This window comes from Salvelinus sp. IW2-2015, linkage group LG1, assembly GCF_002910315.2.
Source record: "Salvelinus sp. IW2-2015 linkage group LG1, ASM291031v2, whole genome shotgun sequence".
Lineage (NCBI taxonomy): Eukaryota > Metazoa > Chordata > Actinopteri > Salmoniformes > Salmonidae > Salvelinus > Salvelinus sp. IW2-2015.
This window is the reverse complement of record NC_036838.1, coordinates 49014787-49041630: the sequence shown is the minus strand read 5'-3', so window position 1 is coordinate 49041630 and position 26844 is coordinate 49014787. Positions and strand designations below refer to the sequence as shown.

The 26844-nt window shown below is 40.1% G+C and overlaps 1 protein-coding gene across 1 annotated transcript; it reads right to left on the bottom strand.

Annotated features, from left to right (window-relative positions):
- Positions 1-83: 83 nt before the first annotated feature.
- LOC111977415 (metabotropic glutamate receptor 6-like) lies at positions 84-26540 on the bottom strand. The gene is made up of 12 exons (XM_070445512.1): positions 26029-26540; positions 23480-24090; positions 20091-20307; positions 19795-19930; positions 19478-19632; positions 19192-19332; positions 18883-19083; positions 6380-6519; positions 5628-6251; positions 5140-5451; positions 2273-2508; positions 84-1885 (listed from the first exon to the last, which is right to left on the bottom strand). Exons 2-12 carry the CDS (start codon positions 24032-24034, stop codon positions 1882-1884), a joined length of 2721 nt encoding a protein of 906 aa, XP_070301613.1. The 5' UTR covers positions 24035-24090; positions 26029-26540; the 3' UTR covers positions 84-1881.
- Positions 26541-26844: the final 304 nt, after the last annotated feature.

Sequence of the window (26844 nt, the reverse complement as noted above, 5' to 3'; positions counted from 1 at the left end):
GACTTGCCTAGTTACATTTAAAAAATCCCCAGAACAGCATCCTCTTGTTTCAAGTGCAATTTCTTTTAGATGCATACTTTTACTTGTGATTATTGCGTAAGATCGCTTGTCAAATAATAAAACTATTGTTTTTTCATAAACTGTTGAGTGTGGTGTGTTAAACTGTTTGTTTCTCCATTCTACACAGACCTGGATAGGGTTTGCTGCAAGATGCATCTCACTATGATACTGTAGTGTATCTCCACAGGGCAAGTAATGTGTCACACTCTAGTCTCCACACTACAGAATGGTTAGCTTACCCAGTAAGTAGTTCTGTTTTACAGTACAGTTTCAATAAATCTCCCACAGGGGGCAATGGTAGCCTCACTCAATGGAAGAAAGCTACAGCTATAGAAGTACAATACTTGGGTGGAAGTGTGGGGTACTGTATGTACTATTGGGTTTTATCAAATGGAATTGTCATTATTCAAATTTTAGTATATAGGCATTTTATATTTTCAAATACGGTTATCACCTTTTTCCCTTAACCTGAGCATAACCCCGGAAAAGTAAAACATTATCTCACTGCAAATAACAATGTTGCAATCTGAGCCACCACTCCATGGCGTTCGACCTCACAAAATAGAAACTCGGTACCCCTCAGAGTGAATGCTGCATGCGTTCTGTGATCTAGGACTGCTAGGAATGTGACCTTAACTGGGCTAACGTGGTTTTGTGGACCATTATGGTGCCACAATATTCATTTACAAATAGGTTTACATAAAATCACTATGTAATTTAAATGAAGGAAAACATGTAACATTTTGATACCACAAACCTGTGATTATGGCACAATACTGACAAACAAAAGTAGTCATTCGAAACACAAATTATATTCCCAGTGAAATCTAGTGTTACCATAACTGTTCTCACAATCACAACCCCAGCAGCACTGTAAAGATATTTGGAACAATCTAGGGAAATGCCATACATTGTTGTGTAGTGTCTACCATAAGTTGTTCTAACAACTCAATTGTCCCAGGTGCCTTACAGAACACAATATCCTGTTCAGAATCACTGGTTTCCTGTTTAGAGAGACTGCAGCAGCATATACAAGTCTTTACCGCTAAAACAATTAACACCAAACTGAACCAAAAGCATTTACTGTAGATGTTATATTAAAATGGTCCCTTATGAGGTTTGATCTGGTAGTATTGACGTCAGTAATCAAAATTCCCTACAATTGTTTCTCTTTAAAAGTATGTCCTCCAAGAACCCTACACCTATTCCAGGATTTAGTCATGTATAGAAAAGCTAGTTCCTTCCGGTGAAATCAGTAAAAAAGAACGAGTCAAAGTTAACACTCACACACAATACTATGGAAGCATTCCTATAATGTACACACAACCCATGCAGTGCTGATTAAATCAAGCAAACAAAGCTTCATTGTTTTCAAAATATCCTACTTTGGATCATCCAGTCGGGAAAAGTTGATCAACTACTGACCCAAATAATTGTCCTGAGGAAAAAAAATCAAAGACTATTTCATTTCCATGGTCAATTTGAGATATCCTACTGTAAAAGGAGACACTGTGTCCTGAAGTCTGGCAAAGCTGTCTACAATGTTCATTGTGTTCTGTTCAGGAATCAGGATGYTCCAGGAGGATGATCCAATGTATCAACTGTTTCGTTTACAGTTAGGTCACAGCACTTGTTGCGAGTCAGTCAGTGTTTATTTAGAATGACAAAGTTAGCGTCTCCTTTTCATTTTATTTCCATCCCACCCATGTGACAGTGTAGCCTTCACCATTGATCGAAAGCTGTGCTTTGCCAAGAGAGACCATGCTAAGCTGTCATCTGTAAGGCGCCCAGTGTGGCATTCATCTCTGGTTTCCTGCTGGGTTATCTAAAGTGATTGAAGAGAGAGACAATTACTATTGTCTTAGTGAAAAATGAACACTGTAATCTGTTTCTGTCATTGTGAATACATACAGTAACACAGGTGAAGGATCAGTGGACACAGAAAAAAGGGTTCCGAAGGGGTTCTTCGGCTGTCACATAGGAAAACCATTATTGGTTACAAGTAGTTAACCTTTTTGGTTCCAGGTAGAACACTTTTGGTTTCCATGTAGAGGTTCTACATGGAACCCAAAAGGTTTCTAAATGGAACCGAAAGGGTTCTACCTGGAACCTAAAAGGGTTCTCCCATGGGGACAGCCGATGAACCCATTTAGGTTCTAAATAGCATKTTTTTCTATGAGTTCAGACTGGACACCGTCTCTGCTTTACTCACTGTGATCTGTCAGGGACTATGGCGCCACTTTTGGACTCTCCATTCTGCTTGTCTTCTTTCTGGGAGAGTTGTGTGGTCACTGCTGAAGCCACAGCCTTGAAGCTGCGTTTGCGTTTCTGCATGTTCTGCTCCGGATGGAAGATGATGACATAGACCTTAGGGATGTACAACATGCCGAGCGACACAGTGGCACTCAGGCTCATGGACACCGTCAGGGTGGTGGTCTGGATGAACATCTGGAGCAGATAGAAGGCAGGGTGAAAGTTAACAATAAATACCTCAGTATAAACCTATACATTTTACAATAGGGGTTGGATTGCCTGGCTAGGTACTACGTGATGTCACGCCCTGACCTTAGTTATCTATGTTTTCTTTATTATTTTGGTTAGGTCAGGGTGTGACGAGGGTGGGTATGCTTGTTTTGTATTGTCTATGGTTTTTTGTATGTCTAGGGGTGTTGGTAAGTCTAGGCATATGTACGTCTATGGTGGCCTGAATTGGTTCCCAATCAGAGGCAGCTGTTTATCGTTGTCTCTGATTGGGGATCATATTTAGGTTGCCATTTTCCCTTTTGGTTTTGTGGGTTCTTGTCTATGTGTAGTTGCCTGTTCAGCACTCATTTGTACAGCTTCACGGTTCGTTTTGTTATTTTGTTAGTTTTGTTCAGTGTTCATTCTTATTAATAAAGAAGAATGTACGTATACCACACTGCGCCTTGGTCTCCTCCCTACGACGGCCGTGACACGTGAATTGCATGTGTTGCATTCACAACTCAAAATATACATTTTCTTAAAAATAAAAAATCCTATGCCTGTAATTCCTTCTATTAATCAGAGAATAACGTGAGAATGAGTATATAGTATTCTGAGAATATGCTGAGAATACAGTAAACATTCAATAAACAATGTATGGAGGTTGTCTTACATAATATATTCCATGGCAATCCCCATGACACCTTTATTATGCCTAACTACTATACGATGTCTGAAGAAGCTATATGATGAGAAATCTCAGCGGTACACAACATACAGATGTTGTTTCTTCATCTGAATGTTCAGGAGCTGTTCTGGATGACTGTGTGATAATGCTCTCGGTAGCCGATGTGAGCAAGACCTTTAAACAGGTCAACATTCACAAAGCCGCGGGGCCAGACGGATTACCAGGACGTGTACTCAAAGAATGCGCGGACCAACTGTCAAGTGTCTTCACTGACATTTTCAACCTCTCCCTGACCGAGTCTGTAATACCTACATGTTTCAAGCAGACCACCATAGTCCCTGTGCCCAAGGAAGCGAAGGTAACCCGCCTAAATGATTACCGCCCCGTAGCACTCACATCGATACCCCCTGTATATAGCCTCGTTATTGTTATGCTATTGTTACTTTTTATGATTTTACATTTTTTACTTTAGTTTATTTGGTAAATKTTTTCTTAACTCTTCTTGAACTGCACTGTTGGTTAAGGGCTTGTAAGTAAGCATTTCACAGTAAGGTCTACACTTGTTGTATTCGGCGCATGTGACAAATAAAGTTTGATTTGATTTTAGACGGCTGTGTTTTTAGCCGAATATAACTATAACTATAAACACTGAGGAGTGGTGCTCTATTCATGGGTATTTTACCTAATCATCTTGGTGTTCCTCTGTTGTCAGCCTGGCAACAACAATAATGAGAACAGACTTGTGGTCTGAGTCCAATGCACTGACAACTCAAAAGCAGTACACCTCATGAATTAATAAATAGCTACATGGCACAATATCCTGAGGGGATAACCCACATATCTTTTTATTTCTATATTCTCTGTCCTCTTCTTTTTTATGGTTTTTATTGGCTCTCAATGGCCAGCACTGATGTGGGAACGCATGGATGACCAGAGAGCACCGTTCACATCCGTTAATATTAAAGACATCACTGACCCCAGGCTAGTGCTAGGTACAGTATGGCTCAGCAACTAAGTGGCATTGAAATATGTCAAAGAGCAGTTCTAATGAGACCCAAAGGCAATACAGACCAGAGAGAGATATTTTCTTATCATGTGCATCAGCAATCAAGTCAACCATCCACACCAAAACAACACACATTGAAGCAAGTCAGTAGAAAATGTAAAAACATAGCCAACCCTAAGTTTGCCGTGCTCTCCCAAATCTAACACCTTCCATTCACACTTCCCTAATGATCAGCATGCAATTATTGACACTTTTCTGAGTACCTCTCAAAATCTAATGCATCAATACCCCTGCATTCCTATCTAATAACACTGTTTTACTGTTATTGTGCTGTTATAATACTGTCTGCAACTAATGCAATCTGACAACTAAATGTTATTGATGCTATATTTAGACATTCTAAGCTATGAGTAACTGTGTAATTGAAAAGCATGTATGGGGTATTTTTTGTCACTCAGGGACCCATTTTGTCCCTGAGCTCATCTGACCTAATTTCTGAGTTCCCCCGTCTTTGATTAATTTCATTTCCATTTGCAGAGGGTAAAATACTTTTAATTCACCTGGGGGTTGGATCATTTCAGTTTGACTGACTCTTAATAACACACCCTACTAGTCTGAACATACTTCCATCTTTTAAATCCTGACCATTGTTCCACTGCTTTGTAAGCATAGAAATAAGCCACAAGCTAAATTGGCATCTGTCATTCAATGAAGAGGATGCTCAACATACTGTGAGTACGACAGGTAACAAACTATCATTTGATAACAGTGTTGACAGTTCGTCAATAGAGAAGTTAGCTCTAGAACCAATTCTAAAAAACATAGTTTTAGGGTTGCTTTTTTAAAAAGCACATCAAAAATGAACTTTTTTCCKGCAGGGTAAATACCAGCAATTATATAAATATAACATTGAATTTCAAACCTTCTCAGTAGACTGGGCTGTGCCAAAGAAGATGGGCACAAAGGCCAGCCACACAATGCAGGTGGTGTACATGGTGAAGCCAATGGGTTTCGCTTCGTTGAAGGTCTCAGGCACCCCTCTGCTCTTGATGGCGTACACAGTGCAGGTCACCATCAGCACGATACTGTAGCTCAAGCAGAGGACCAGGGCCAGGTCGGACATGTCACATTTCAGGACCCCACGTGCAAACTCTGGGTTGGGCGGGCGCTGCTCCTCATAGTCTATGATGGTGTGTGGGGGCACCACTCCGAACCAGATGAAAACTCCAAGTAACTGTGGATATACACAGAATTAGCAAAATATTGATGTGGCCCATGGTTCAGCAGTTGGAGCTAATTCTATTATATACCATTCCAGACACCATTTCCTGTGTCTTTAACAAAAAACACTGTTGTATTACTGCCTCGTTTTCATCACATGCAGTAGGAGAGAGGCAGAAACCCACTCACCTGCACTCCAATGAGTATAAAGGTGATGATCAGCTGAGAAGCAGGGCTGATGAACGGAGGTGGTGTGACTGCTTTCTTGCCCTGCTCAAAAATACGGTAAATGCGGTTGGTCTTGGTGAGCATAGCTGAGTAGGTAATACACATGCCCAGGCCCAGCAGCAGCCTGCGGAACGCACATACTGGGGCGCTGGGTTCTGCGATCATGAGGAAGGTGATGAGGTAGATGAGGAAGATGCCTGTCAGGAGAACATAGCTGAGCTCCCGGCCGGAGGCCCGGACMATGGGGGAGTCGTTAAAGCGGATGAAGGTGATGATGCATCCAGAGGTGGCTAATATGCCCAAGACAGCCAGGAACACAGGGATGATGGCCCAGGGGGAGCTCCACTCCAGCTTGATAATGGGTGTGGACCGGCAGCCCGTCCGGTTTGGCATGGGACGCATGTCGAAGGGACACACGTCACAGTTTAGCTCATCCCGCTGGTACTGATATCCGTCACACAGCTCGCAGTGCCAGCAGCAGGGCACACCCTTCACCATCTTCTTCCTCTCTCCTAGCTCACAGGGGAAACTGCACACCGAGTCAGGGACTGCACTGTCCCCACCCGACCACTGCATCTCCTCAGCCTTCCACAGAACCAGAGACAGAAACAGACATAGTGACAGAAACAATGCTGAAGAACATCAAGTGATAACAACACTGATAAAGTGAACATCAACATAGCTAAATTAAATAGGCCAAAACAAATGTTTACATTGAGTCGCAGATGGTTTGTCCACTGGCCAATACACCGGTAGCCAGGGTTGGTGGTGTTGGAGAGCTGGAACTGGAAGATGTCATAGCGACCAGGAGCATCTCCATTCTCATTGAACATGACCCCAGTCCCTGCACTGCCTGTTGAATAAAGGAGCAAGGATTTTCAACAGGGCTACCCACTATTGGGCAGTATATTGTATGCYCCATAAAGGGTCAGTAGTGTTCCCTGGTGCAATGCCTTTACCTTTGACCAAAGAAAAATGTAACATTAGAGGAGGTGAACCTATAAGACTCGTGTCTCATGCAACCAGGGCAAAGCTGAGCATAAGATTCTTCCTGTGGAGGGTTCTTTTCCATACATGATACTATTCTTTCTGTACTCTCTAGTCTGTTGCCTTAACACTATAGCTTGTTCCTGCCTGTTCCGTTCAGGCACTCAATCAGAGAGGGCTTTCTATACAAAGGTCGTCCACTAAGAGGGAAAAGGAAATAGCTATGCTTTCATAGAAAGCTCCTTGGACTCCAAACAGTGATAAAGAAACATATTTTTTATGAAAGATGGAGCTAAAAAGAGGAGTGTGTCTTGTGTATGAAGAAAGAAGAGAGGCCCTGGGGAAGAAGAGTGCATTGAAGGGATGTGCTGTGTACTGTGGCGTAGTACATTAGCAGAGATCCCAAGGCTAATGCAGAGTACAGTGCTGTCTTCAGACTGAACTCCCTCCACACTCCTCTCTTAAACCCATGGGACGTGATGGGAACCAGGAGTGGAAAAGGCTTCACGAAACCATGCATTAGGCACACCATGTCATTTTAATGTGGAAATTTGGGTAACATTTGGTTGAGAAGTTGATCAATGAGATTTCAACATGTATTCACCCACTCAGAAAGGCAGCCAGAAGGTTGTTGAATTCTCAATATGTTATCACTATGCTTTCAACAATCTTAAAGCACAACCAAATTCCAATGGAAAAACAATGTCAGAATTTTGGTTTAGTTGTCATCTAAATGTATTATCACTGCACTTTCAACCATTTAAAATCACAACAAAGTTTAATAACATTTTACTGCAGTTGGCTAAATCAGGGTCACACAGAGTGTTTCTTGGTAGTCTTAAACAAATCTACTTTGAAACAAAAGTATATACCTCACACACATTATTAGGGGCTTAAAAAAATGAAGACACCTGTTGTGTATTGATATTCTAGTTTTGTCCATTTAGGGCACCTGTAACCCCCCTTGCTTACCTACGTTGAAATGCTTGGAATGTTCTTCCTATGGAACGCATTAAACAATGCCCACGTTCATTTCTACTCCCGTCTCATGTCCTGTCCTTATATTAGTTGTGTAAGTAATACAGTGTGCTATACAACAAAACTGGCGACGAAGAAGAGACGTTCTCACGTTTGTGCTCATCATCTTTGGCAGAAAGTCTGAGTTAAAGTCGTTATTTTTCTTTCGCCGTAGAAAGACGCAAACAAAACGTGGAGCTCGCCAGTCGAGTGATGCTTGCTAGCTTTTGATGACACTGCAACGAGAGCCTCGAGGGATAGGAAGAGTTTCGCTGCGGGAGAAAGTGAAGTCAGCTTGAGTTAAAAGAAAGAAAGAAAAGGGTCTGGGAGTAAGGGACCGTCTAAAAAGTGTGAGAAAGAAAAATAAACCGAAAATGTCTGCATTGATTGGAAATATAGGAACATTTGATGATTCTGTGGAACAATGGAGTTCTTACACAGAACGTTTTGAGTACTTTGTGTTGGCAAATGGAATTAAWGCAGAAGTTGTTGTGCCAACATTTCTGACTGTTATGGGGGGAAAAACATTCAATCTACTGCGCAGCCTAGTAACGCCTGAAAAACCAGGTGATAAATCATATGATGAAATTGTGGCTACCTTAAAAGGACATTATTCTCCCATACCACTGATAATCGCAGAGAGATTCCGGTTTCATAAGAGAAATCAAGATGAGGGGGAATCAATCTCACAGTTTGTGGCTGTATTGAAACAGTTATCTGAACACTGTGAATTTGGGAGATCAATGAGTGACACTATACGTGATAGGTTAGTGTGTGGCATGCGCAGCGAGGCAATTCAGAAACGCCTTTTGACTGAGAGTAACTTAACATTGCAGAGAGCAATAGAAGTGAGTACGTCAATGGAAATGGCAAATAAAGACGCACAACAGCTAAGTGCATCGACCAAAGTGCATAAGGTGTCTACGTGGTTAAAAAAACAAGGCAGGAGGTGGCAAGCCATGCTATCGCTGTGGGAAACCAGGTCACCAAGCAGAGGAGTGTTGGTGCAAAGACTTAGACTGCAGAAGTTGTGGAAAAAAGGGTCACATCAAACGTGCATGTAAAAACAAAAAGACACAATCAAACAAAAGTACTGAACAAAGGAAAAGCGACTTCAGGAAGTACACAAAGAAAGTGCATAAAATGGAGCTCACAGAGGATGAACAAAGTGATACCCTGTCTGAAGGGGAAGAATCTTTGCATGTTATGTTCATTTCAGACAATGGATACACTGGGTGACACCACTACTGGATGGAAACGCAGTACGGATGCAAGTGGACACTGGAGCAGCCATATCTTTGCTGTCTGAGGCTGTATACAAGGAGAAACTACATCACCTCACACTACAGCCCACAAAGATGACGCTGAAAACATACACTGGTGAGTTTGTTCCAGTGAGAGGAAGCGTGATTGTTACAGTGGAGCTCAACAAACAGAATTTTTTTTTTTTTTACACCTTTAATTTATCTTTATTTAACTAGGCAAGTCAGTTAAGAACACATTCTTATTTTCAATGACGGCCTAGGAACGTTCTGCAGAACGACAGATTTTTAACCTTGTCAGCTCGGGGGATCCAATCTTGCAACCTTACAGTTAACTAGTCCAATGCTCTAACACCTGATTACATTGCACTCCACGAGGAGCCTGCCTGTTACGCGAATGCAGTAAGCTAAGGTAAGTTGCTAGCTAGCATTAAACTTATCTTATAAAAAACAATCAATCAATGACTGTCATTGCTCCAATGTGTACTTAACCATAAACATCAATGCCTTTCTTAAAATCAATACACAAGTATATATCTTTAAACCTGCATATTTAGCTAAAAGAAATCCAGGTTAGCAGGCAATATTAATCAGGTGAAATTGTGTCATTTCTCTTGCGTTCATTGCACGTAGAAGTCAGGGTATATGCAACAGTTGGGCCGCCCTGGCTCTTTGCGAACTAATTTTGCCAGAATTTTACATAATTATGACATAACATTGAAGTTGTGCAATGTACAGGAATATTTAGACTCATGGATGCCACCCGTTAGATAAAATACGGAACGGAAAAAACGTTTTGTTTTCGAGGTGATAGTTTCCGGATTAGTCAAAGGCTACAGTGGGGCAAAAAAGTATTTAGTCAGCCACCAATTGTGCAAGTTCTCCCACTTAAAAGATGAGAGAGGCTTGTAATTTTCATCATAGGTACACTTCAACTATGACAGACAAAATGAGAAGAAAATAAATCCAGAAAACCACATTGTAGGATTTTTAATGAATTTATTTGCAAATTATGGTGGAAAATAAGTATTTGGTCACCTACAAACAAGCAAGATTTCTGGCTCTCACAGACCTGTAACTTCTTCTTTAAGAGGCTCCTCTGTCCTCCGCTCGTTACCTGTAATTAATGGCACCTGTTTGAACTTGTTATCAGTATAAGACCCTGTCCACAACCTCAACAGTCCCACACTCCAAACTCACTATGGCCAAGACCAAAGAGCTGTCAAAGAACACCAGAAAACAAATTTGTAGACCTGCACCAGGCTGGGAAGACTGAATCTGCAAATAGGTAAGCAGCTTGGTTTGAAAGAAATCAACTGTGGGAGCAATTATTAGGAAATGGAAGACATTTTTTTTCTTCTCATTTTGTCTGTCATAGTTGAAGTGTACCTATGATGAATTTACAGGCCTCTCATCTTTTTTAAGGTGGAGAACTTGCACAATTGGTGGCTGACTAAATACTTTTTTGCCCCCACTGTATATGGTTTAGAGAGAAAATAGTCGACGCGTTTAATAATTCCTGTAATAACTTGCGGCTGAACTTGAAAGGGGTTCCTTCGTTATTTTACCGTTCATGTCTTCCATAGAGAATGTCTTGATCTACTTCAAATAAGGTCTGTGTTTCGCGGAGGACAGACTGACAGGGACCATGCAGACAAGCTCTGCTTTCTCTGCACTACAACCTAAAACTTAACTGGGAATATTGAAGACCCATGAAAGCTGGTGGTTCGTTTTAACATATGTTCTCATGTATTTTTGAGACTAAATAGATTCTATTTATGTATTATATTAAGTTAAAATAAAAGTGTTCATTGTTTATTCAGTATTGTTGCAATTGTCATTAAATACAAAAATGTGTGTGTGTGTATGATATATATATAAATACATATATATATATATTTTTTTTTTAATCGGACTATTAAAACTTCTTTGGGATAGGGGCACTATTTCCACTTTGGGAAAAAATCGTGCTATTTGTGATTGTAGCTGCAATGTAAAACTATTGATTATACCTGAAATATGCACATTTTTCGAACAAAACATAGATTTATTGTATAACATGTTATAAGACTGTCATTCTGATGAAGTTGTTTCTTGGTTAGTGACTAATTCTATCTCTATTTGGGGGTTTTGTGCAAGCTACCTGTGCTGTGAAAGAAATGTCTGTGCTTTTTTGTATTTGGTGGGGAGCTAACATAAATATACGTGGTGTTTTCGCTGTAAATCTGGACATGTTGGCTGGATTCACAAGATGTTTATCTTTCATTTGCTGTATTGGACTTGTTAATGTGTGAAAGTTAAATATTTCGGAAAAATATTTTTGGAATTTCGCGCGCTGCCTTTTCAGTGGAATGTGTGGCTAGACAGGTTAATCGGTATCGGCTTTTTTTGTCCTCCAATAATCGGTATCGGTATCAGCGTTGAAAAATCATAATCGGTCGACCTCTAATTTTGACTGAAGGAAAGGACTACAATGGGAATACAAAGTCAGATATTTTGTATTATATCACTGTGCTTCATCTATTAGCACAACTAAATGACCTGGATTGCAGTTGAGATTACATTAAAAGTGCAAGTGATAAATGCCGTTCAAGATTCTGCACAGATTAATGTAGCAACTGTGAAGATCTCCACAGACCTGGGATCTTTGCATGCTATCTCTTCAACATGCACACTTTCTATGATAACATAAGACATTTATAGTTACAGTAACCTCAAAATGTGGCCATGGACGTGTTCCTCATTTTAGGTTGAATAAATACTGATACATTAGTTTGTAAAATAGTCTTAACTTTAGGCTATTTACTGTATTATAAAAGTCATATTGAATTGTACCCAACCAAATATCACAATTTAAAGGAGATGTATCTAATACTTGGACAGTTCCATCTGAGCCTCTGGCTTAATCCTATTCTTTAACTCGTTTTTGGGGTTAAGTTGGAGACGTGAATCCAACATATGATTTATTTGTCGACAAGTTCAGAGACTATTTACTGTATTGCAAAGTTATATTGAATTGTGTTTGGTTGTCAACGCATGAAAATATGAACATTTAAAGGAGATGTATCTTTTGTGCCACGGAATTAGTCTGGCTTTAATTCCAGTCTGGATTCATGTTTCCATATCAACCAAATTTCTAAGTTAAAGAATAGGACTAAATCAAATCAAATGATTTAAAGTGCATTTAAAGTTTGATTTGATTTCGTCTTATTCTTTAAATTAGATTTTTGGTTGAGATGGAGATGTGAATCCAACATATTAATTATTAACTTGAACATTACATTTGAAATCAACTTGAAACCAGCTTGAAACATTAGGACCTATGTATATTGTCTGTTTTTAGTTTAATTCTAGGTTGATTTGAAACAATAGCTGTTGATGACTTCAAAAATGCTTTATAGGCCTAAATAGCAACATTGATTATACAGTTGAAGTCTGAAGTTTACATACGCTTAGGATGGAGTCATTAAAACTTGTTTTTCAACCACTCCGCTTATTTCTTGTTAACAAACTATAGTTTTGGCAAGTCGATTAGGACATCTACATTATGAATGACACAAGTCATTTTTCCAGCAATTGTTTTCAGACAGATTATTTCACTTATAATTCACTGTATCACAATTCCAGTGGGTCAGAAGTTTACATACACTAAGTTGGCTGTGCCCTTAAACAGCTTGGAAAATTCCAGAAAATTATGTCATGGCTTTAGAAGCTTCTGATAAGCTAATTGACATAATTTGAGTCAATTGGAGGTGTACCTGTGGATGTATTTCAAGGCCTACCTTCAAACTCAGTGCCTCTTTACTTGACATCATGGGAAAATCAAAAGAAATCAGCCAAGACCTTGGGAGCAATTTCCAAACGCCTGAAGGTACCACGTTCATCTGTACAAACAATAGTACGCAAGTATAAAAACCATGGTACCACGCAGCAGTCATACCGCTCAGGAAGGAGACGCGTTCTGTCTCCTAGAGATGAACGTACTTTGGTGTGAAATGTGCGAATCAATCCCAGAACAACAGCAAAGGACCTTGTGAAGATGCTGGAGGAAACAGGTACAAAAGTATCTATATAGTAAAACGAGTCTTATATCGACATAACCTGAAAGGCCGCTCAGCAAGGAAGAAGCCACTGCTCCAAAACTGCCGTAAAAAAGCCAGACTACGGTTTGCAACTGCACATGGGGACAAAGATTGTACTTTTTGGAGAAATGTCCTCTGGTCTGATGAAACAAAAATAGAACTGTTTGGCCATAATGACCATTGTTATGTTTGGAGAAAAAAGGGGGATGCTTGCAAGCCGAAGAACACCATCCCAACCGCGAAGCACGGGGGTGGCAGCATCATGTTGTGGGAGTGCTTTGCTGCAGGAGGGACTGGTGCACTTCACAAAATAGATGTCATCATGAGGGAGAAAAATGATGTGGATATATGGAAGCAACATCTCAAGACATCAGTCAGGAAGTTAAAGCTTGGGTCTTCCAAATGGACATTGACCCCAAGCATACTTCCAAAGTTGTGGCAAAAGGGCTTAAGGACAAGAAAGTCAAGGTATTGGAGTGGCCATCACAAAGCCCTGACCTCAATCCTATAGAAAATGTCTGGGCAGAACTGAAAAAGTGTGTGCGAGCAAGGAGGCCTACAAACCTGACTCAGATTCACCAGCTCTGTCAGGAGGAATGGGCCAAAATTCACCCAACTTATTGTAGGAAGGTTGTGGAATGCTACTGAAACGTTTGACCCAAGTTAAATAATTTAAAGGCAAAGCTACCAAATACTAATTGACTGTATGTAAACGTCTGACCCACTGGGAATGTAATGAAAGAAATAAAAGCTGAAATAAATCATTCTCTCTACTATTATTCTGACATTTCACATTCTTAAAATAAAGTGGTGATCCTAACTGACCCAAGACAGGGAATTATTACTAGGATTAAATGTCAGGAATTGTGAAAAACTGAGTTTAAATGTATTTCGCTAAGGTGTATGTAAACTTCCGACTTCAACTGTATATACAAAAGCAACTTAGTGGATTTGGCTATTTCAGCCACACCCGTTGCTGACAAGTGTATAAAACCGATCACACAGACGTGAAATCTCCATAGACAAACATTAGCAGTAGACAGTGGTGGGAAAAGTACTGTCATGACGTTGGCCTCCGGGTAAGGTTTATGACCCCCCCCCCCATAAATACCATTCTCCCTTCCCTCTCTCTTGACTCTACAGAGGGACTCTTGAATAGCCTTTGTCAAACATAGAGAGTCTGGGAACATCAAACAAGTGGAGGGAAAGGAACCATATTTCGGTAATAGAACCAGTTGAAAATATGCGTTGGTACTTAATGAATATGATGTCAGTTCGGTTGTCATCTGTGACATTATGACTGATGACACGACAACCTAAACTGTATCTGGGAAAGTCTACACATTATAGTTATCAGATTCACATGGAATTGTTGTGCAATTCAAATGTTTAACTATACAATTATTTGTGAAAAGATTAAATGTAATTTTAGCTTCCAAATGAGAGATTTGGGTTTTCATAAGGTTAGGGCTCTGCTCAATCAGTGGCCTGCCCCTGTGAAGAGACATGGGTTATAAACTATGAAACACACCCTTCTCCCTCCACTATATAAGCCCTTGACGAAAATGTAACCTCCTGTTCCGGGTACATTAGGACTACGGTCCGATGTCAGAAGGATTCAGATAATAACTACAGAACGAAGCCAACCTCAACGTGAGCTTTGGTTGCGAATGGTATGAACTTTGAACTCTTATTCGCTACAGAAGTGATACCTCCTAGCCGCTGAGTTAGCAGCGGCCGCTGTAAACGTGGGCAAGGAAAGGACTGACAGAGTATCCCGTCTACCACACAACGACGCCACTACAACGTATCCCGTTCACCACCAGAGACACTCTTCAAAGGACAAAGGACTCTGTTGGGCATCACGGCCTTCCATGTACCACCAACCTATTGAAGAGCAGCTCAGAGTAAATATTTATTGCATTTTCCTTTTCCAAATGGGCGGTAATTTAGAATGCATAAGATTCTGTATTTACGATAGAGTAGCTGCCTACGGCCCGATAGAGACACAGCTTCTCCCTTTGTTCTTCAGTCTTCCCGCTCTTTCACTCAAACCCAACCCCCGTTCTTTGTGTAACCAGCTGTCATATCTGTTCCGTCCGCTAGGGACATTTTCCTTTATGACATAATTTGTAATCAAGGTATGATTCATTCTGTGTATATGTAATTAATTCTGTGTGATTAGTTAGGTATTTAGTAAATAAATAATTAAACCTCATTTTGTATTGCTGATTCAACTTGTTAGCCAGGGTTTGTGAAGATAACCAAGAATTTACAACTTTCAGATGAGACTGAAATAAGGTGACGATTAATATTGACTGCTATTGATGTAAAATATTACTAGGTCTTTAAGAGTTTATTCGGAAGATAACTGCTCTATAAATATTATTTAGTGGTGCCCCGACTTTCTAGTTAATTACATTTACATGATTAGCTCAATCAGGTAATATTACTTACAGAGAAAGGATTTTATAGAATAGCATGTCATATCAATTAATCCGGCATAGCCAAAGACACAACAGTAACCAATGTTCATACTTGAGTAAAAGTAAAGATACCTTCATAGAAAATGACTTAAGTAAAAGGGAAAGTCACCCACTAAAAGTATTTGGTTTTAAATATACTTAAGTATCAAATGTAAATGTAATTGCTAAAATATAATTAGGTATCAAAAGTAAAAGTAGAAGTATACTGTAAATAATTTCAAATTCCTTATATTAAGCAAACCAGACGACACAATTTTCTGTTTTTAAAAAATATATTTACGAATAGCCAGGGGCACACACCAACACCCAGATATACTTTACAAATCAAGTATTTGTGTTTCGTGAGTCCGCCAGATAGGAGGCAGTAGGGATGACCAGGGATGTTCTCTTGGTAAGTACGTGGTTTGGACCATTTTCCTATCCTGTTAAGCATTCAAAATGTAACGAGAACTTTTGGGTGTCAAGGAAAATGTATTGAATAAAAAGTATATCATTTCCTTTAGGAATGTAGTGAAGTAAAAGTTGTCAAAAATATAAATAGTAAAGTACAGATACCCCAAAACCTTAAAGTACTTTTACTTAAGTACTTTACACCACTGGCAGTAGAATGGCCTTACTGAAGAGCTCAATGACTTTCAACATAGCAACGTCATAGGATTCCATCTCTCCTACAAGTCAGTTCGCCCCAATAAGTACCTTCATTGTGAAGTGGAATCGTCTCAGGAGCAACAACAGCTCAGCCCCGAKGTGGTCAGCCGAGTGCTGAGGCGCATAACACATAAAATTCGTCTGTCCTCGGTTGCAACACTCACTACCGAGTTCCAAACTGCCTCTGGAAGTAACTGTTCGTCAGGTGTTTCATGAAATGGGTTTGAATGTCCCAGCAGCCGTACACAAGCCTAAGGTCACTGTGCACAATACCAAGCATCAGCTGGAATGGTGTAAAGCTTGCCGCCATTGGAGCAGTGGAAATGAGTTCTCTGGAGTGATGAATCACGCTTCACCACCTGGCAGTCCGACAGACAAATCTGGGTTTGGCGGATGCCTGGAGAACGCTACCTGCCCCAGTGCATAGTGCCAGTTTGGTGGAGGAGGAATAATGGTCTGGGGCTGTTTTTCATGGGTCGGGCTAGGCTACAGCATACAATGACATTCTAGATGATTCTGTGCTTCCAACTTTGTGTGAAGAGTTTGGTGAAGGCCCTTTCCTGTTTCAGCATGACAATGCCCCCTGCACAAAGTGAGGTCCATACAGAAATGGTTTGTCAAGATTGGTGTGGAAGAACTTGACTGGCCTGCACAGAGCCCTGACCTCAACCCCATTGAACACCTTTGGGATGAATTGGAAAGCCAACTGCGAGCCAGGCCTAATCGCTCAACATCAGTGCCCTCTTGTGGCTGAATGGAAGCAAGTCCACACAGCAATTGTATTTTTAATATTTTATTTAACCTTTTTTAACTAGGTAATTCCGTTAAGAACAAATTCTTATTTACAATGACGGCCTACCAAAAAGCAAAAGGCTTCCTGAAGGGAAGGGGGCTGGGATAAAATATAGGACAAAACACACATCGTGACAAGAGAGACACCACAACACTACATAAAGAGAGATCTAAGACAACAACATAGCATGGCAACAGCACATGACAACACAACATGGTAGCAACACCACATCACAACAACATGGTAGCAACATAACATGGAAGCAGCACAACATGGTAGCAGCACAAAACATGGTACAATCATCTAAAAGTCTATGCTAGGTAAAGCTCCGCCTCTCAGCTCACTGGTCACGATAACATCATCCACCCGTAGCACGCGCTCCAGCAGGTATATCTCACTGGTCATCCCCAAAGCCAACACCTCTTTGGCCGCCTTTCCTTKCAGTTCTCTGCTGCCAGTGACRGGAACAAATTGCAAAAATCGCTGAAGCTGGAGACTAACATTTCCCTCACTAACTTTAAACATCAGCTATCTGAGCAGCTAACCGATCGCTGCAGCTGTACATAGTCCATCTGTAAATAGCCCACCCAATCTACCTACCTCATCCCCATATTGTTTTTATTTACTTTCCTGCTCTTTTGCACATCAATATCACTACTTATACACCATCATCTGCTCATCATCATCTGCTCATCTATCACTCCAGTGTTAATCTGCTAAATTGTAATTACTTTGCTACTATGGCCTATTTATTGCCATACCTCCTCATGCCATTTGCACACACTGTATATAGACTATTTTTTTTCTATTGTGTTATTGACTGTACGCTTGTTTATTCCATGTAACTCTGTGTTGTTGTTTCTGTCGCACTGCTTTTTCAAGGTGAAAAAAAAATATATATATTATTATTATTATTGGGCACAGACAACAGCACAAAAGCAAGAAGTTAGAGACAGTAAGAGTGTCCATGATTGAGTGTTTGAATGATGAGATGGAGATCAAACTGTCCAGTTTGAGTGTTTTTGACAGCTCGTTACAGTTGCAGCGAACTGAAAAGAGGACCGACCCAGGGATGTGTGTGCTTTGGGGACCTTTAACAGAATGTGATTGGCAGAACGGGTGTTGTATGTGGAGGATGAGGGCTGTAGTAGATATCTCAGATAGGGGGAGTGAGGCATAAGAGGGTTTTATAAATAAGCATCAACCAATGTTGCCACATCTAGTGGAAAGCCTTCCCAGAAGATAGCAGCAAAGGGYGGACCAACTCCATATTAACGCCAATGATTTTGGAATGAGATGTTCGACGAGCAGATGACCACATACTTTTGGTCTTGTAGTGTACTTTATACAAGGTTTGTCTATGTTGAAAATTCGTTACAATGATGACACAATCCTGTGGTTGAAATTTCACCATCAAAACAACAGTTGATAACTTCTTTCAAATCCAATGTATTTTCCATTTAGATTCCACGTCACAATACGTTGACAAATTACGTTGACACAACATTGATTCAACTGGTTTGTGCATTTTCTCTATACACTTTCTAACCATTTTTTTTATCATTTAATTTATCAAGAATATACTCTGATTTGACAACAAAAATAAAAGTCAGGATGGAAAATGTATTTTCAAACTTGATTTAAACAAAGTCTATAGAATGTTCCAAGACCTGATGGAAGCTGTTGGAAATTACTGCCTGCCTGACATCTCTACCTGTTTTGGTGGGATGGAGTTTTGGCCTTCCATGGTAACATCATCATGCACTAAATTAGTTAAAAGACCACTCAAACCACTCCCATACAGTCCTAGCAAAAGTTGTGCTTGAGAAATTGCCCTTTGCTAAGAAGCAATTTTTGTACTTAATTGTTATCCAGAAAGGATTTGATATTGCGATAAAAACGAACCTTTAATGACCTGTGCTCCCTACATTTCCAACTCACCATTAAAGTTGACTGAGCGAATGTATTGGAGCAGCTTACTCCCTTCCACTGGGTCCATCTTCTCACAGACACCCATGGAGCCCGGACAGAGGTCCAGGTGCATGCTGTGTAAGGCATGGGCCATGACATACACCGCGTCAATCACAAACTGTACCTTCCCTTCCTGCTCATACTGAGATTCCTGAGCGATTCTCTCTTCACCTGAAGAAGGGAGGAAGGGTGGCATACAATGGTTAAAGCCAATGTAGCCTATAAATAAATCTGCTGATTTGAGATYTAAAATATGTCAGAAATAACCTCTTCTCATACCTGTACATTTTCTCCTACCAAGGTCGTACTTGATACCTGCTCGGGTCAGTTTACATTTGAAGTCGTCCTCCCAGTATTCAGCAAACCAGATGTTCCTTCTGTTGTTTTCCAGAGATCTTGAGGTGAAGTAGTTGTCGAACCCTTGGCAAAGAACCAACAGAGGACAAACAGAGCATCACTATCACCATATGTTTAAGACTTTCCCATCACCCACTGAAGTTAAAGTCATACTGAATACCAAAATATAATGTATCTCTGCAATACCTTTTCCATATGTTTTCCTTACCGTCGATGGAGGCCCTCTTAGGGAGGATGGTGACAGCCCCCTCAGCCACATCCTCCTGGTCCAGGATGGGCGAGCTCTTGGCCCCCCAACTGTCAGAGCCCACAAAAAGGAAGTGACCCGTCAGGTTGGCCCTCTTTGCTGCCTCTAAGACACGTCTGTGAGAAGTGGTGGTAAGACATTAGCACACTGGTCCTTTAGTAGCTCTAGAATCTATAAGAACTTGGTACTGTGGAGCTTAGAGAACAAGTAGCATGGTGGTTATGTGACAACCTTCCTAGGGAAAGGAAAGGAAAAGTTACTACTAAGTTACCACTCACCTGATGTCGTCCTCATTGGCAAAGATGATGACCCCACGAGCATTAGAGGTCTCCATTAGTCTCTTGATGATCTTATCAAAGCCCCCTGGTTTGGGCTCTCGGGGGATTTTAATGGATTGGGCGATGCATAGACCTCCTGAATAAAGGGAGACGAAAGACACAAGATCCAATCCATCAAGGTGTTTCTTCATTGGACCTCATATCCTCCCCATACAGTACCATCAATTGCAACACCATAGTGGCCATGTTTACGCTACATCAGAAAATGTCAATTTACCACTAAATTCAGTACAAACCTGCCTCTCGAGATATCTGGAGGAAGGCATCGACACCGCTCTCTCCGTAGTTTCCTTCTGAGGCCAGTGTAGATACGTAGTTCCACCCCATAGCCTTGACGATGTCCACCATGGCCTGGGCCTGGTAGGAGTCAGGAGGGACCACACGGGAAAAGAACTCATAACGGCTTTTGTCACTCAGCTCTGGAGCCGTGGACGCATAACTAATCTGGGGGATCTGAAAGATACAGATGTTACATGATGTTAATGGCTGCATATGCTGAACTTTAAGAAGAGACCAGAGACAATCATTAGATTCAAAAGGAAGGTTACTGGATGTTGGAAAGTTACTGAACCATGTGGGCCTTTCTCTGCAGCACCAAACACCATGTGTCATTTATTAAATCAATCTTCGTCTGGATAAATCATACACACAGTTGGTAAACAAACAACATAATACGTTATGATGACACATTGCCAGGCATTTTGTCCCAAAACAACACTATAATGGAGGGTGCTGAATAGTTCTCACTTGTCCAGTCAATGTAATCCACTGGAACATTCATACAGTGTAATATTGCTACATCTTTAATTACTGGTCTGTGTCGACCATAAAAGCCAACGTCATGGTAAAATACAGATGATAAATTTCACCGCAGTAAAAGCATTTGTTTGGAAAAAAATTGATGAGAAGATAAATTTACTGGTGTGCTACTTCCTTAATGACACAGTTTATGTGAGTGGTCTTGGCTCTGACCCCACTAATACCTGCCCATGGTTTAATGAGAGGTTCTTTGGAGGGATGAGGAGAGAAAGGTAGACACAAGGGGTTGTGAAGGGAGAAGGAGAGAAGAGAGAGAGAACCATTTCACAGATTATCTGGAAGGATTATATGGGTTTTAGTCAAATTACATTAAGCACAGAGGGAGAGAGACAGAGATCAAGAAACAAGGTTACCATTTCTTAGCTGTAAGCCATACAATATATTTAATTCTGATGGCCACATGCAGTTTACATTTGTTGCTTTACTTTCACCCTTTCCCTCTAGTGGGAACATTCATATATTACTCTGATATAGATCTAAGATCTTAATTTGATCACCCTGTTGCAAGTGAACTTTCCTGCAATACAGGACATTTTAATATTGTAGTGTATTTGAGATTTAAATAGGCTTCTGAAGTTTGTAATTTCCACTTAGAAATTCCAGACTTGATTTTCCCATACGAAAAATATATTAACCCCTACAAAAATGTCCATTAATTATAATCCACATAATAATTCACATTTCCTGTTGCTGCAGGACTTTTTTCTTGCTGTTGTAAACTGGCTCAAATTAAGATCCCACATCTGCATGAATACCATATATGGCTCCAACTATATAGTCTTCTGTTGGGGAGAGTGAAATTCAATACACCAAACATTGATGTGATCAATGATAACATCAATAGTAACATTCATTTCCAATATTTACATTCCAACACTAATTCCTAAAACAACATTAAGCCTCCTTTAAACCAAAAGACAAGGATGTCATCAATTATCTTCAGAAATCAATTGATTATGGCTGTCAGACAGTCTATCAAAAATAAATAGACTGTTCTGCTATGTTGCAACCCTATCAGGCTATTTGGCCATGCCATGTATATTGTCAGTGCCACGTGTGTTGAGTTCAATGACATTTACAGGGATCTCTGACCTCAACCCTATAGACAAACCTTACCCTTCCCAGAGCTCTTACAATTCACTCTCAAGACCAGGACAACTCAAATGTTTAATAAATACCACAGAGAACATGTAGTTCAATGTCATGTTAGAATATTATGTATTGTGATTAATATGAGAGAACAATCATATTAAATCATGAAAATTACGCTTCTAAAAAGAATCTCTCTGACTCTGGTATTAGATAGAGGTGATACTATGCATATTAAATCAGACTGAGGTCATCACACATCAGACTCTATCTGAGTAACTGTGCAAACTTTAGAACAGTACATTATGGGATGGAATTTAAGGATTTTGGGCACTGGCCAGCTCTTAGACCACATTTTTAAGTAGCCCAGGTRCAAAATCTGTGCCATGCAATATTTGAAAACACAGTTTCTCTAGCCAGCAGGCTAGTTGGACACATTTTCTACAAGGCTGGTCTAAAAATACTAGCCGCTGGCTAGCAGGCTGACTTAATTTCCATCCCTGAGTACATACGTACAGGACAAGCCCACCATTTAGTTAAATCTGCAGAACACCGGCTAGAAAGTTGCTGATATCGTAGAACCAATGTCATCCCTCTGGCCTGATGCTCTATTTTCAGACTGGGTCCTGAGCTGCTGAGAGGGGCTTAATGGAGGATGGGATCTATAATTCTGTAGTTAACATCTTCACGATATGCAAGGTGACGCCTTGATTCCAAACTAATAGCTCTCCATAAAGATAATTAACTAGTGACAGAGGACTAGAGATGGTAGATGCTTAGCTTCTTGAACCTGAAGATTATTTAACCTAGTTGAAATGGCTAGTTTTAACAGCGACATTTCTAGATTACTAGTGGGTCATTAATGAGTCATGTCACTAAGTCACTGAGGGATTTAGGCAGCCTTAGTGTCCCGTTATAGCAATCAGCAGTGTATCTTATATTGAGTTTGTGTGAAATGAAACAGTTGAGAAAAATGCCAGGGTGTGAGTTCACAGCTGATTCATCAGGAAAACCTATTCGCGGCTCAGAACATGGGTTCACAGGGGAATAGCGTTCACTTTCCATAGACGTCATACCCTACTGCTACATCCCACTGGGCACAGACGTTAGTTCAATGTGTAGTTTTGATTTATATCAGAACACACAATTMCCCCACACATTACATAATGTAAAGGTATATTAAAGGTCCGATGTAGCTGTTTTTATCTCAATATAAAACAATTTCTAGGTAACAATTAAATAACTTACTGTGATTGTTTTTAATTAAAATGATCAAAAAGAAACAAAAATAGCTTTAATTTCTCAAGAAAMAATTTAGCCAAGATTGTGTGGGAGTGGTTTGAGTGGGGAGGGAAAAACTGAAAATGTGCTGTTATTGGCAGAGGTTTGGAGCTCTCTTTCTTATTGGTCTATTAACTGCATGGTGATGTCACCATGGAAGGCCAACACTCACTCCCACCAAACCAGGAAGAAATTTCAGGCAGTTTTTTCAAACAGTTCTTACACTAAAGGCATTATCATAATTTCCACAATTTCACAGTATTATTCCAACCTCATAGTGTGGAAATATATATAAAACATTGGTAAGTCAAGTTTTTGACTGCACTGGGCCTTTAACTCTGATGAAGAATATATGTACGTGTGTAAGGATGAGGCTGTAGCATGGGAATATAGTACAGTGAAGGCTGACAATGCACAGCACAAGAAGGAGTCTCACCGCAAAGAGTCTCAGCACGTTAGCCACCATGATGGACACTGAGCTGCCCGATGCCCCGATTACTCCGACCACCCTCTCCGGTTTGGGAATGATGGGTGGCTCGCCATTAGAGCAGCGCACGTCCGAGTTATCCTTCTGGATGAGGGCCTGGACGAAGGTGAGCGACTGCTCCAGGGCGTAGGTGTCTCTAGAACAGGTGTCCAGGATTCTGGCCCCCAGGGTGATGTTAGGCAGGAGTTCAGGGTCACTGTTGATCTGATCCAGGGCATACAGCATGGCCTCCATACGGTGAATACCTTTCTCCCGCTTGATCTCCCCACAGGGCACACCGGCTGGCCCACGGGAGTGCACTGGGAACAGGCCACCCAGGGTGATGTCCCCCTCAATCTTGATGGAGTGTGGTTGTGTGCCCTGCTGAGCCCATGTCTCTGGACTTAGACCCAGAAACAACATTAACAGTAACCTGGGGAATGTTGTTACATGACATCCAAACGGTGGACCAAACCCACAGCAGGACTGGGATTTGTGGCACTGTGATATCATGATTTTGGCCATCAAAGGTTCCTGTATCCAGTGTTAAAGTACCAGGCGCCTCCCTCTACCTTTGATACCTGTGAACAGTTTAATGAGGACATGTTGGTCTTTGGTTAAGTTATATACATCTGTATAGCTTTCATTACATACATTTTAAACTAACACTGCATGAGTCAAATAACTGTTTATCATACAAATTGATCRGCAAATGCTCTAACCATGGCAGCAGAAATTACTATACACTATGTCTTGACATCACTGGCATATATACTGAACAAAAATATGAATGCAACATGTAAAGTGTTGGTCACATGTTTCATGAGCTGAAATAAAAMATCCCAGAAATGTTCCATACACACAAAAAGCTTATTTATCGAAACTTTTGTGTTAATATTTGTTTACATCCCTGTTAGTGAGCATTTTTCCTTTGCCAAGATAATCCATCCACCTGACGTGTGGCATATCAAGAAGCTGATTAAACAGCATGATCATTACACAGGTGCACCTAAAAGGCCACTCTAAAATATGCAGGGGGGGGGGGGCTGAGGAGTATGTCTGTCAGTAATAAAGCCCTTATGTGGGGAAAAACGAATTGTGTACCGCTGCCCAGTCATGTGAAATCCATAGATTAGGGCCTAATGAATTTATTTATATTGATTGATTTCCTTATATGAAATGTAACTCAGTAAAATCTTTGAAGTTGTTGCATGTTGTGTTTATATTTTTGTTCAGTGTATAATATTCCCAAACATTATCATTCAAGTAGACAATATAGGACATGCCACTTCAGTTCTTCACCACAGTCTCAAAATGAGCATAACAAATTTGTTTAAAAGTGTCTGTGTCCGAGAATATCTACTGCTCCTAGACTAAAAAATCAACCCGCTCAAACGCCACAGCAGAGAGTCTTCATGAGTAAAGGTTATCTGTATGAAAAAGGTTAGATGATAAAACAGCCAAGAGAGCAGCAAAGTGCATAGTAATAACAATGCATAAATATTTCACAGAAGCTAACATGGACAGATACAGTATATGTGTTTTCTGTTATTTTTATTATGTTCTGTAATACTGTTTAGGTTTAATGAAACATAGGGGAGACATAGGGGTGAGAGAAATAGAAGAATTAAGATGCATGTTCAAGATAAAAATATGAGTTGTGTAAGGAACAAGGAATTTCATCCCGATATGACGCTAAGAATATATATACTGAAATATATATACTGAAATATATATACTGAAATATAGCTCACAGTTTGACTGCCTATCCAGCTTACTTTTCTTACATTTTCACTATGTGAGGGGGAGATCCGAATAAGTTATAACAGTATTGAAAATTGGTAAAATATTTGGTGTACCCGTTTCCTGCAGTCAAATGACCGAGTGGCCTCAAGGGTGGAATGTTATATTGCTCATAATTTTTCATAATTAATCAACTTTTCTTTTTTGAAGCTGCCAAAAATCTGGTGTTTCTATGTTAATTTAAACGGTTTTGTTATATTTCAGTCTTCTGTGATGTATATAAAGTGGTATATTGGAATGCAAACTCAAAATATAATACATTACAAATCTATATCTGACATGGTACAGGTGTCTTTTTTAAGCCCATAACCATGTGTGTGAGGTGTATACTTTTGTTTCAAAGTAGATTTGTTTAAGACTACCAAGAAACACTCTGTGTGACCCTGATTTAGCCAACTGCAGTAAAAGGTTATTAAGACATAACCAACTAAAGATATTTAAATTACAATAATATTGTTATGCAAATATGATGTTCCACAGAGTAAGTATAAMTAAACCTTTAAACCTTTTGTTGTTGCAAAACAGAGTTTTATCTTAGTTGTATGATTATCATCCAACCAAACATCACATGCTATCATTTGATGCACATATCAATATTGTGCAAACAATGAAAAAACTATGTTGGATACTGGCCTGAAGTCTACACAAATTCTGCAAGGCCTTGAAATAGAGATGTGACACATATTTGTACATAAATATAAGAATTGACTGCTTACCTGAGCATTCCATTTGGACCAATCTTGATTTGACCCATCACGCCATCATTCCCAAATAGGCCTATTCCCATATTTAATATGTGATGATATTCAGTGCCGGTTTCTTCGTTGTTTTAGCGAAAAGTAAATCTATTAACATCTCAGATATTATATTTATTTTCCCAAAATAACTGTAATGGACTCAAATCGTTAAATAACATWAAAAAATGTGTTTTAGTTCATAAAAACATATTGAAAACGTTGGCTTTCGAGGCTTCAGTGTATAGCATCATGTCTAAATCAGTAGAAAAAGTAGAAAAAGCACATTACGCCACTGAGATTCGACAAATCACTGCCAAATCCCTTAAAAGCTCTCCCCCTCTCGCTCTCTGTTTCTCTCTGTCACTCCCCCACTCTCTGTTGACCCCCCTCCCTCTCTCTCTCCCGAACCCTCTTCTCTTTCAGTGCACTAATGGCCACAGATTGGGATTATCATGCGGGCGTCTGTGAAGAAATCCCTAGGTGGACTAGCCTATATATTTTTATGCAGCTGTACTATATGTAGTCCCTCCCCCTTTTATGATGGAACACCGTCACTGTCTCACTTTGCAGGGGAGATTAGAAAGGCATTGATTTGATTCATACATTCTCATACACACCTGTTAATTCACATGTCGAATATCATGTAAGGGACATATTCTACCAACTATCAACTGAAACAATACTGTGATTCACAATCAGGTGCATCTGGTGCATTTGTTTCTCTACTGTATAGATGTGATCATTTTCTATAGCATCTCCAGGATAAGTCACATTAATCAGTACTGTTAATATCCA